Raw genomic sequence first — 12,230 nt, forward strand, 5'->3', positions numbered from 1 at the left:
CTAGAAGCGGTGTAAGCGGCGCAATTGAATTGATTGTTTCCTCACAAATGTGTGTAAACTCACGCAGAGGTCAGAGAAAGACTCTTCATGTCAGGTTGTATTGTGATGTAGGGCCGCATCTGGTTTCCTGGCCGCTGATCCAGCCTTGAACATAGGCGGACGAGTTAAAAATACAAACTTATCATTTATAAGTTTTTGCAATATGAAAGTTATATTCTTGAGAGAACTCCATCAGTTTACCTCTATAAAATTTAAGAAGTACAAAAGAATGATGCAGCAGAGGAGGAGGGCGTCATCTTTTTTCAGTCCAACTCTTCTTCTTTGCCATGAGCTGGTGCCTCCATTACCCACAATGCAACTTTAAAGTAAAGTTAAAAGGAAAAAGGGGGATTTTGGGCATCTCTTTTTCTGGAGTTGCTCACAAATATATTATTTTATTCAGCAATTATCCAGGAAGCCATTGCATAATAGTTTAATAATAATATTTTTCAGGGAGACTCAAACCATCTGAGAAGTAGTAAATATATAAGCCCAGCGACACTGGCAGAAGCGCTTATTATTATTCTAATCTTGGTAAATTCAACCTCACATTGCATTGATGCATTGAGAGAAAAATGCACATAAATATCCACTAAGGTAATTTAGATTCCACGGGCCTTATGAATACTTTGTTAAACCTAATATTCCATATATTTATTTTAGCGGCTATGCTAATTTTAGGCTACTAACGGTACATGTTTCAACGCGACTTCCTGAGTTTTTTTCCTGCGACCGACTATTAAACTTTGGTCAACTTAGACAGAAGTTAGCCAACTTCTGGTCGACTTTTACTCCCAGATTCTTTTCTCCAGTCCCAGCCGATGTCATTCGAGCACTGAATTCACACGCAGCAATGACTTGAACGACTTTGCTGCAGAATGAAAGCTTCTCTTCTTTCTTCACAGAGGGGAAGTGTGTTTCCGTGTGTCCCGATGGCTTCTACGGGGACGAGGACACCAACGACTGCGAGGAGTGTCACTCAGACTGCGAGACGTGCGACGGCCCCGAGGACCAGGACTGTCTGTCGTGTGAGGAGGGGAAGACGCTAGGAAATGGAGAGTGTGTGTCCGACCACGAGGCCTGTCCCATTAACACCTTCCTGAGCGGTGAGACTATCACTTGTATTCCACTAATCCGACTGTCTGCCCATAATGAATCAGGGATTTGGACACTTTCACAGGGGGCAGAAAAGAAATCTTGGAGGGTAATTGGTCTGTGCGCCACCATCCCTGAACCCTGAACCAACTTAAGCGCTCAAAACAGAATGAATGTCGGCCCAGATACAGACTTTGAATAATTGATTGTACATGCGGAACATTCGGTTCCCACCACGAATTAGTCGGACAGACCTTAAAACAACATATGGTAATTAGTGTGAGGCAAGACATCTTAATTATAGGAGCTAAAATAACTCTGAGAAAAGTACGTAGGTTAATACTAAGGTCGAAAATGAACACGCGCAGAAGTGAAATTATTTTCAACCTGTGACTCCCGGCAAAACCCGAGCTTGGATTTAATTCTTCACATAAAGTCTGAAATACCGCAAACGTTGCAGAATGTGGACGGGAGTTCAAATACTGATATTTATTGGTTTTCGACTTCTAATTTCTGCTCCTGTTTCCTAACTAGAAAACTTAAATAAGGTGCAATCACACATGAAGTTTAGCTTAGATTTGATGCAGAAAGAAGCAGTTACCTCTGTACAAAGGTTAAAAAAATACATTTAGCACTCTAATTAAAAAGGTGTATCTAATTAGTTTAATATATGCAGCAAAAGCCCAAAAGTAAAAAAAAAAAATTTAAAAAAATTAGGGCATATGAATTAGAAAAGAAAATGAAAAGTGTAAGTCCACATGCATGTGTTTCTGTGATGATTACTCTTTGTCCTGATTCAGGCTCTTAGGCATTCATTTAAATTGGTCATAAAAACGTAAAATACAAACATATATCATTTTTATTTTTTGGGTTTTTAGTAACTTTTAGCACACATCTCTCCAAGCTGACAGGCAACCAAAGCAAGTCTTGCTCTCATAAAGGTTGACGACCTCTGTGAACACACTTGGTGTACGTGGTGGTGGTAGCTAATGAGGAGCTTAGCTTAGCTTAGCATAACCTCTTAAAATCAGCCAACTTGGTTTGTGTGCTATTAAATGGATTGCCAGATAACTTGGTGAAAATAATGACACCTTTTCATTTCCACTGTCAAAGTAAAGACTCTGTCTGTGAAAGATCTCAGTCATCCAGGTCACGATTTATCCAAAAACCGTATGAAAAGACAACTGGACTTGTAGTAGACGCTTTTTGGATATAAAGATAGATGTTGACTTTATCAAACGCTTCAGGATTGTGACAAACACAAATTGAACAAATTAAATCCAGCTTAAAACGATGGAACCAACCACAGTATTCCTGGCCATCGCCATCTTGGCACCACTCTTGACTGATTTAAGATTGAACCAAGAGGTGGAGCACGAGTGGAACTGAGACGGGAAATAAGCTCCAGAGGCCACATCTGCATTTTTAGACCAGGCTATAAACTGTTAAATTGGTCATTTTGACATTAATAGGGGGCGAGTGACCTTGTTTTTAGAGCCTCAAGTGGCTCATCAAGGAACTGCATGATGTATATTTCAAGAAATATTCCAACCTTAATCAACCGTTTTCTTGCTCTTAACATACTGACTGAAAACTCTACGGTTAGGTTTGCACTACTTTAGTCCATGATCAGGGTCTCAGCCAATATTAAGAAGCCTGCTTCCTCACCATGACTCTACGAATGCTATGTTGTATTTACCTGCAGGCGACGGGGCTTGTGAGGACTGCCACACATCCTGTGAGTCCTGCTCCGGAGAGCAGAAGAACCAGTGCACAAAATGCGCAACAGGTCCGTCGGCCCTCTGACTGCAACACGAGATGTTTTTCCGTCATGTTTCACATTTTCACGGTTGCACCACATGAGCCCCTTCACAGCGAGGATGTTTACTGTTTGTTGTTGTCCCTCAGGGCGGTTTCTGACCACGCAGCAAACATGTGTGTCCAAGTGTCCGGCGGGCTTCTTCGCCAGCCGGCCGAGCGGCGCGTGCGAGGCGTGTCCTCCAGGCTGTTCGCAGTGCGTGGACGCTCAGCGCTGCAGCCGCTGTCAGAGCACTCGCAGAGCTCAGCTGTACCTGCAGGACGGGAAGTGCGTTCAGGAGTGCGACAGGTCAGGAGTTTGTTTTAGGGCTTGGATTTGAACGTATTTGCACACGTCTTTGAAGCTTAATCTGGGAATTGATTATTCTCAGTTTGCAGAGATTTGACCCTGCTGGTAAAATCGTGCTGTAATCACGTCTCTTGAATATCCAGACGGATGTTTGAACCCAAGCGAAGAGTTTCAGAAGACGTGCTGCTTTGACTTTGACATTTTGCGCTCGGTGATTATCTGCCATTATATTTTGGTATCTGCTGAACAGAAAGCACTCCCTGCCTGTGAAACTACTTTAACACAGAGATGACTTATTGACCATGTGGGCTTAACTATAATTTTATTTTCATCCAATCATCCAGTCCATCTAAAAGCTTTTTTAGCTTTTCTTAATAATGCAGTGCAGAAAAGAGCAGAATTTCTTAATAATTGTCTGGATAATAACTAATTGTAGCAAGTCTTTTTTTTTTCTATTATTTGTGCCCTGCAGTATTCATGACAGCCAATTTTATTTTTCAAGTGCAAAAAAAATGCTTTGAAGTGCTAAAACTAGATATTTAACCATGTAATTTATTTCAGCTCAACTCAAACAAATGTAACGTGTGCATTCATAAATACGTGCAGCTTCCATTCCACTGATCTCCAGCCTCCCGTTTGTCTTTCAGCAGAGGTTTTCCTTCGGGCCAGGTGTGCCGTAGCTGCTCTCCCGGCTGCGCGTCCTGTGTGAGGAACGCCACCCACTGCCTCAGCTGTGAAGAACCTCTGCTCCTGCACAAGCACCAGTGTGTGGAGGAGTGTCCTCCGGCGCACACTGTCCGGGACGGGGAGTGCCAGCGCTGCCCCTCGGCCTGTCAGGAGTGCAGCCCGCTCGGCCTTTGCACAGGTACCAGAGCGCAGGACAAATTCAGCCATTAGAGCTCCGTCAGTCCGGGCGCTTTTCACTGTAGTCCTCTTTGGACGGCTGTATCGTTAGCAGCAATTTTGCTTTGCGCTTGTTATTGTTAGACGCGCTGTCGCCACAGCTCTGGGGATGTGTCGGTCAGCTGGTTGGTCAGTCCACCGTTTGGACCTGTTAGAAATGCGAAACTTTGATCACCTCAACCGCATCTTTCCATTTTAATGTTGTCGCCTCATGTCCTAAGCGTCATCTTGTGTCATAGACGAGTGCATTCCCATCCAATTTGGTTTTATTTAGTTTAGTTCTGCAGAATTAAATGTAAATGTATACGGTTCCCGTGAGGCCGTATATCAAATGGTGAACCTACAGAAAGAAAACAGCAGATAGCGAATCTCAAAAAAAACAGTGCGTCTGTTTTCGATAAAAACTAAAATCTGTGCTGCAGTCACAATGATATGCTTTGTGGAGAGATTGATTATTGAACTTCTATTCTCCTGCTGGTCAGAAACACAACTTCAAACGAATGATAATGTTCCCATCTTGTTTTCTGCCGCCTGCATCTGGTCAAAACAAATCTGTTCCCACGTAATTGACTTTAACTTTTCGGTTTAACAGCCTCGATCGTGAACGTCGAATTCTGACCAAGTAGCTGCAGAACCAATGCAATCATCATCAACATATTTAGTACTTATTAGCGAATGCTAACCTGCTGCACTGGCTTGGTGGTGTGACATGATTTGTCTGAAGATTTGCTGAACCCTCGCAGGGCCGTCAACGCGGCCGCAGACAGATGTATGAGAAAACGCAACCGCTGTGTCAAGATGACAGGGTTCAAATTCTTTTTGTCCAACTACTGTGAACTCACTGTCACTGCAGGATTCGGACGAGGGAGAAGCAAAGCGTTCTCGACGTGAGGCTCCCCCGTCTCATTCCTCATTCATGACATGTCATTCGCCCAAGAAATGACAGCGAGGGCTTTTCTTCCTCCTCGCCTCCTCCTTGAAGACCGGGGGATAATATAGAAGCTATAGTTATCCGGATGTAATGGCTTGTGAGTCTGTGTGGTTCAGAAGCTGTTCTCTGTGTAGGCTGCGAGGAGTATCACTTCCTCCACGAGGGCCTGTGCGTGACGGACTGTCCCGAGAGGTTCTTCGAGGACAAGGAGCGAGGGGAGTGTCTGCGCTGCCACGCCGACTGCGCTTCGTGCGACGGCCCAAACGGCGACGACTGCGACGAATGCCTGGACCCCGACGCCACCCTGCACACGGGGGCGTGTCTGCCGGCCTGCCCCTCCCACACCTACAGGGACGCCGTGACAGGACACTGCAAAGGTACGCGACAGCAGCACACTTTTTTAGTGGAAAAGTTTTCATGATGGAGGACTTCACGGCACATCACGCAACCCATTTATTCGCTTAATAACCTTTTTTTTTTTCATATTATTATTATTATAGTTCTCATGAAACTGACGCAATGTTTTCTGTCCTGTTGAGCGCCCTCCGTGCATTTTCTCAATTATTTTCTCTACTACGCCCGAGTGTGTTTCTTCAGCTCCGGCTCCTCAGACTGAAATAGCAACGCTTTTGAGACGGTTAACAGGCAGCTGTCAAACCTTGAAAACAGCACAGCGATGCCAAAGACAGTTCCCTGGAGGAAGACGCGCTGCTGCTTAAAAAAAGAAAAAAAAAAAGGAAACAGGATGTCGTGTTTCTCTCAGCGAGATGTTGGAGGCGATGTCCGCTTTTGTTGTCGCTGCCAGCGGAAAGACATTTAAATGCAAGTGCATGCCTTTGCTGCAAAGTGGACGCGGAGTCATACTCTGAAAACCCAAAACCTAGAGAAAAAATAAAGAATAAAAATAAAAAATGTGCCTGTGCAGTAAAACATAGTTATGGTGTATTTTCAGAAACAACCACCACTTAATTAGATCTGAGGTGGATATAGAGTCCAGATTAAATATATTGATTCTCCCCTATGTGCTTCACTGCAGGTGTAATAATACCCTTTGATTCGGTTGCTTGTTGCTCGTGTTTTTTTCCAGACTGTGATGCCTCTTGCCTCACATGCTTCGGGCCTCACGCTGGCTCGTGCACCAGCTGCCGAGAGGATCAGAGGCTGGACGGCCACAACCGCTGCACGCCGTCACCCGGCAAGTGTTTGCCCCACCAGTACGCCGACCAGGACGGAGAGTGCCGCCACTGTCACAAATACTGCCACAGGTGTTCGGGTCCCGGCCAGACCCACTGCCTGAGCTGCAACCCGAGACACCTCCTGCTCAGTGAGTGGGCCCTTTTGAATTCTCTGAAGCGTCCTCTGAAGCTCTCTCCGCCGTCTCCGCTTAGCCGCTTGACGTGTTCTGTTCACGTGTGTCTGTTTGCTGCTGCAGATGGCACCTGCGTGGACGAATGCCCGGCGGGCCACTACGAGGAGGGGTCGGGGCAGAAGTGCGAGCCCTGCCACGCTTCCTGCCAGTCCTGCGTCGGAAAGCACAGCCACGAGTGTCTCACCTGCAGAGCCCACCTATTTCGAGAGGGCAAAGAGTGCGTGGAGACCTGCCTGCACAGGTTGTTTGACCCGCTCGCCTTCCAGCTGCGCCCCTCATCCATCACTTTAAGCGCGGCCGCGCGGCGTTGCCATTAATAAAAGATCAGCCCAGTCGCGTTACTTTTCTTTAGTTAGCTGGACAAGGGTGCCGTTTACGAGGTAATTTAGCCCCAGACTTAAATAGACCTTTAAAATGTCGCCTGTAAAATACTAATTAGACTGTGGGTTTTTTTTCTTTTTCTTTGGGAGGGGTGCATTGATCGAGAGAGTTAAATTTAATGTGCCGTTTAATTGATGTGCAGTTAAATACTTTAGGGAAAATGGAAACAGGACGCAGAGGCTTCATAAATCTGTTTACAAAAAATGAAACTATCCTAAGTGGTGGATGTATTTTATTATTGTCAAAGCATCTCTTCTGTCACACGCTGCTCTCTGTATTGTCTAAGCAGTTGTAGACGCGTGAAGCTAAACCGCGGGAAGGTATTTCCTCAGAGGAAGAACCCAATCTCATTTCATTTAATTGAATCTCATCTATCATAACTTTTGACCATCTGTCCGCCAGTCACTATGGAAACGCCGCCTCGGGGATGTGCGAGAAGTGCGACCCGAGTTGCGGCGAGTGCATCGGCGGAGGGGAGGACAGCTGCCTGAGCTGCGCCCCGGGCCTCGTTTACCTGCGGAGGGAAGGCCGCTGCCTCCCTTCGTGCCCTCAGGGATACTACCACGATGCTGCGCACAGAACCTGCGAGTCCTGTCAGGGCAGCTGCAGAGCGTGCTCAGGTACAAGCTCAGCAGTAATTTAATGTGTTGCAGATACACACACACACACACACACACACACAGAGGTTATGAGATATTGATGATGCTGTCGTCTCCACGGACTGCAGATGGGAAAGTGGCGGAGAATTCGGACTGTGCTCTGTATGGACCCTAATAATGTTACGGTGTGGACAGAACGTCAGAGCAAAATTATAATAAATGTGAAAAGTTTAAACAACTCAAATTTAACCTCCCGAGACCTCGTGTCCTCATATGGGGACACTAAGTTTTAGATTTTATTGCAGCTTTTTCTGCTTCGTTTAAACCCGTCGTCCTCGTTAGTGGACGGAGCCGTATATTAGAGAGAGTCTGGCCAACTCAAATCATGGGCGCCATGTTAGATACATGGGAGAGAAGATTCTACAGTGTGACACTATGGGGCGGATGTGCTATGTTGTAAGAAATGTCTTATTTTCACCATGAATGTACCTATAAATGTTATTACTAATATCTGTCAATATGTAAAAGGCGTCTACTTACTTTAAATATCTTTAGTCTGTTGGTTTTCAGCCACGATTAGATACTAAAATAAACAGTTTTTTTATTTTGTCACGCATTGGTGACTTTATTGTGATATAAATAATGAAATAATCCCAGTGTCCACATATGAGGACATAGTTTTTTATCAAATATTACTACTTCCTGTTGAAAGTTGATGCTTAGTTTTTATACATCTTAGGTCCTACTGATTCCAAATAAATAATACAAATTAAAAATGCACACCAGATAAAAGCTCAGGTCTCGGGAGGCTGAAGAAAATGGCCGGTGAAGATATATATATAAACTATGGTAGTCAACCACGGGGACTACTTTTCAGATTTATTGTCCTGGTTCATATTTGCTGCAGGTCTGAGGGACACAAAATAAACTATAGAACTTCATTGTTCAAACTGAGTAACGAACATTTTTTCAGCCTGAAGGTTTTGCGCTTGTGACGGATTGTTTTCAGCATCTTTACAAATTCAGGCTCTTTGACCGGGTAAACGGGCGCCGTCTCTTCCCTCCATCAGTGCCCTGACATGTCACGCGAGGTCACACCGGAAAAGCAGGATGCCAACGTTTGCTGGCGTCAGACTCTCAAAGAGGCACACGCCTCTGCAACCTTCAGGATCGTTAACAAACTTTAGAGGTCTCCTCCCTGTCAGGCAGCGCAATAACAAACCCATGTCTGTGAAGTAACACGACTTATTTAGTGTTGTTTCATCATCTGCAACGGTTTTCATATTCGAAGCTTGGATTCATAGCACAACAAAATACATTTTATGCATCATTAGGCCGAGCATCTGACTCAACACTGTGGCTCTTTTGACCGTTCTGGGCTACAGTGATCAGGCATAACATTATGACCACCTAGTTTGGTATAGGTGGGTGCTACATTTCCGAGCAGAACCAGACGGTCGATGCTATTCAGTTCTCCTGTCAGCGGTCATAATGTTATTGCTGATCGGTGTACGTGTCATGTCTCCGCAGAGAAAGATTCCTGTGACTCGTGCTACCCCGGATACCTGCTGCTGTCAGACGGCAGGTGTGAGTCCATGTGCGAAAAAGACCAACATCCTGTAATAAAGGTAACAACACTTTTCTAGGCTTTAATTTCACAAATATTAACTTTTTATTAAAAAAAAAAAAAAAAAAAAGTACCCTCTCCTTCACCAAAATAATTACTACTAATGTTTTGGCCCCGGGTATGATATAATGTTATTCAGACTGGCTTGTTACTGAACCAAGGGAAATCTCAAAGAGCAGAGTGAAAAATATTAATGAGTCACATATTTTTTTTAAATAAATCTTCTGGGTCGTGCTTTGAGGCGGCTGATTGGAACCGTTGAACAGGTAGATGCATGTTAATGCTGAAAGAGGCCATTTAAAAAAAAAAAAAAAAAAGTTTTGTAAGCGCAAAAAAAAAAAAAAAAATACTGTAGCTGTTTGACAGTCCTCTATCCTGTTCCGCCTCAGGGTTCGGGCTACGCTTGTGAAGACTGTGACAGCTCCTGTGAGGAGTGCAGAGGGCCCGGTCCGTCCAACTGCACCTTGTGTCCCGATCAGGCCATATTAGAAGCTGGGGGGAGATGTCTGCTTTGCTGCCGCCACGAAGATGAGGGGGAGGAGGAGGAGGAGGAGGAGGATGTCGCAGCACAGCAGCAGGACTGTTGCAACTGCACCGAGACTCGAGGTAAACTGTGGGGACGAGGGGATCCACTGTTTTGCAAAGAAAACAGGCTGCAACTAATGTCTGTCATTTTTGATAAATCTTTATTCTTTATTCAGATCCCCCATTACCTTACCCCATAACCATGTAGTGTGACCGTGTAGACCTCTCACTCTCAATATGTCTAAAGAATCCCATTAAGTTACCACCTCTGAGCCATTAGAGACCAGCATGCAGTCTGTTAATTACAGAGGATCATTAATCCTTAACTGGTCCATAAAATAACTGTCATTTCTGTGATTCTGAAGTAATTTTTGTGTAAAAAGCCCAAAATCTTCCACAAGTTTTCTCACATTTGCAAAGCTTCAATCAATCAACATTTTGGCGTCTCTTTGTGAAAAGTAGTTTTTCTTCGGCATCATCTTTTCCTTTAAACACAGGACTCTGTCGTAGTTATCTCACGTACGTGGAAAAAAAAATCACCCGTTTGTTATTCTGGCATCGTTGGACGTCCCTCAACTCGACTGCAGCCATGAGCCTCGGGCCGCGGAGACGAGTGATGGGAAATTAAAAAACGCTGTGTTGTGGCTGTTATAAACACTAACCGGTGCCACGGTTGGTAAATCTCTCCAAAAGTGACCCCAAAACTTTAACCGATGAAGGCTGCAGTCGTTATTGTCGGATTTCTCAGCGGCTCCCGATGTTAAAAGCTTTAATTGGAAACATCTTGATGAAAAGAACTTAATTATCTGGGTTCATATGTACACAGGCATTTACTGTTGACTTTTCAAACAAAGAATCAAGAGTATTCCCTGATGCATTTATTAATCGTTTGGACTGATTTAATTTGGAGAGTATCCAAGCCGAAGAAGAGCTTGAAATGATTTTGATTTCCTTTTCTCAGAAGCTGCTGAAATAGTTTTCCCATTTATTTATTTATTTTATTTTATTATAAGAGCCTCTTTCCTGAGGACATATTATTTAGTTTGGCTTAGTTTAGTTATTTATTGTTTCTTCTTTTTTTTCATTCCAAGAAAACCAAAGTTCATGTGCAAAACTGTCCCTTTTAGTATCTAAGTAGTAGTTCTACTGATGCTTTGACGTCTTCCTAACTTATTGAGACCAGATGTCCTGTTTTTGAGATCTAAAAATGTGTCAAAATCCAACTTTTCCCACAATTTCAAACTTGGATTTTGTTCTGCTAGAGCACAGGTCCCCAACAGGGGGTCCGCGACCCCCTGGAGGTACGCAGAGGCACTGCAGGGGTGGGGTCGCAAATTTTTTTGGTTGATTAGATGTTTTTGATATATTTTTTAATTTTCTTCCACAATTTTTTTTTTTTTTTTAAATACACATTAACTTGAATCCCACTTATTTCAACAAAGGGATAAGGGATAGCTTAATATTGAATGCAAAATGATAATAATAATGTATAGTTATAAATAGCATTAGGCCGAGTTTAATATAGAACATATAGTAGGTAGGGGGTCACCACTCAGAGTACTTTGAAGACCCCTGTATTAGAGCCTTAAACATGTTTACATTGAATTTGCGTTGCTTTTCTGTGTTTCTATGTGGGGACAAACTCAAATCTGGTCACCCCACCTAACCTAACGAGTGTGTGTGTGTCTTTCTCTGCAGGAGAATGCATTCTCAGCACCAACTTGGCATTTAGGAATGAGGAAGAAGAGGAGGCCAGAGGTAACCTGACCATCTTCATCATCGCCTGCGTCCTGCTGGTGCTGGCGCTGGTGGCCGTCGCCTTCCTCATCAAACACTCCCGGTCCAAAAAGACGCAATCGGACCTCCCTCCCCGCGGCTACGAGAAGCTGGGCTCCGGAGGAGGGGGGTTCGGAGGCGGCAGCAGACACGGCGGCTCCGCGTCCTACGGCGGCCGAGCCAGCTCCTCCGGGGGCCGCTTCCAGGAGTCTCAGCTGGTCGACATGAGCGAGCGTCGCCCAGGGAATAAGGACGAGGACGACGATGACGACGACGATGACGACGAGGACATCGTTTACATGGGCCAGGACGGCACAGTGTACAGGAAGTTCCGCTACGGACAGCTGGGAGAGGACAATGAGGACGAGCTGGAGTACGATGACGAGAGCTACGCGTTCCGGTGAACCGTGAAAAGTCCACTACAGAAACATTTGTTCCACTTTCCTCTGGATTCTTCCCTCTCCCTCTGTGCTGTTTATCTGACTGCCCTGAGGGACAGACCCATTTATCCTTCAGTGAACGAGCTAAACCAAATCAGACACGAGAAGCTATTTATAAAGAGCTGCTTCTTACAACTTACTGTTCATTCACAAAATGAAATGAGCTGCAGGAAAAAAAAAATGAGTCCACGTTTTCCATATTTAAGCTTCATTTTCTAGACTGCGTTTGGATTACGAGTTCCCATGTAGTAGTTTTGACACTTTCATTGATCATATTATCTCCTCTCTTCTTGTTGTAGTGTTGCGTTTTTAAAGTTGATCAGTCATGCTGTTTCTTTGTATTTATGGATTTTAATTTAAAAAATGTGTTGTCATTCTGTTCAAATAAAGTCTTGATAAAAATCCGTCACAACAGAAGAACCTTGGACTGATTCGTCA

The 12,230-nt window shown here is 44.4% G+C and overlaps 1 protein-coding gene across 3 annotated transcripts in view; it reads left to right on the top strand.

Moving 5' to 3' along the window:
• Positions 1-12,209, top strand: part of pcsk5a (proprotein convertase subtilisin/kexin type 5a) — a 30,373-nt gene extending 18,164 nt beyond the window's left edge. Inside the window, exons 27-37 of one of the 3 annotated variants that reach the window (XM_047569583.1) lie at positions 945-1,145; positions 2,840-2,923; positions 3,043-3,241; positions 3,889-4,106; positions 5,210-5,452; positions 6,163-6,399; positions 6,508-6,685; positions 7,228-7,445; positions 8,955-9,052; positions 9,441-9,657; positions 11,275-12,209. In XM_047569583.1, the coding sequence (XP_047425539.1) occupies positions 945-1,145; positions 2,840-2,923; positions 3,043-3,241; positions 3,889-4,106; positions 5,210-5,452; positions 6,163-6,399; positions 6,508-6,685; positions 7,228-7,445; positions 8,955-9,052; positions 9,441-9,657; positions 11,275-11,756 (2,375 nt within the window). In that variant the 3' untranslated portion in view covers positions 11,757-12,209. Of the gene's footprint in view, positions 1-944; positions 1,146-2,839; positions 2,924-3,042; positions 3,242-3,888; positions 4,107-5,209; positions 5,453-6,162; positions 6,400-6,507; positions 6,825-7,227; positions 7,446-8,954; positions 9,053-9,440; positions 9,658-11,274 lie in introns of those variants that run through there. The other 2 variants (XM_047569584.1, XR_007110856.1) reach the window with 2 other exon arrangements.
• The last annotated feature ends 21 nt before the right edge of the window (positions 12,210-12,230 follow it).

The sequence above is a fragment of the Mugil cephalus genome, chromosome 19 (genome assembly GCF_022458985.1).
Source record: "Mugil cephalus isolate CIBA_MC_2020 chromosome 19, CIBA_Mcephalus_1.1, whole genome shotgun sequence".
Lineage (NCBI taxonomy): Eukaryota > Metazoa > Chordata > Actinopteri > Mugiliformes > Mugilidae > Mugil > Mugil cephalus.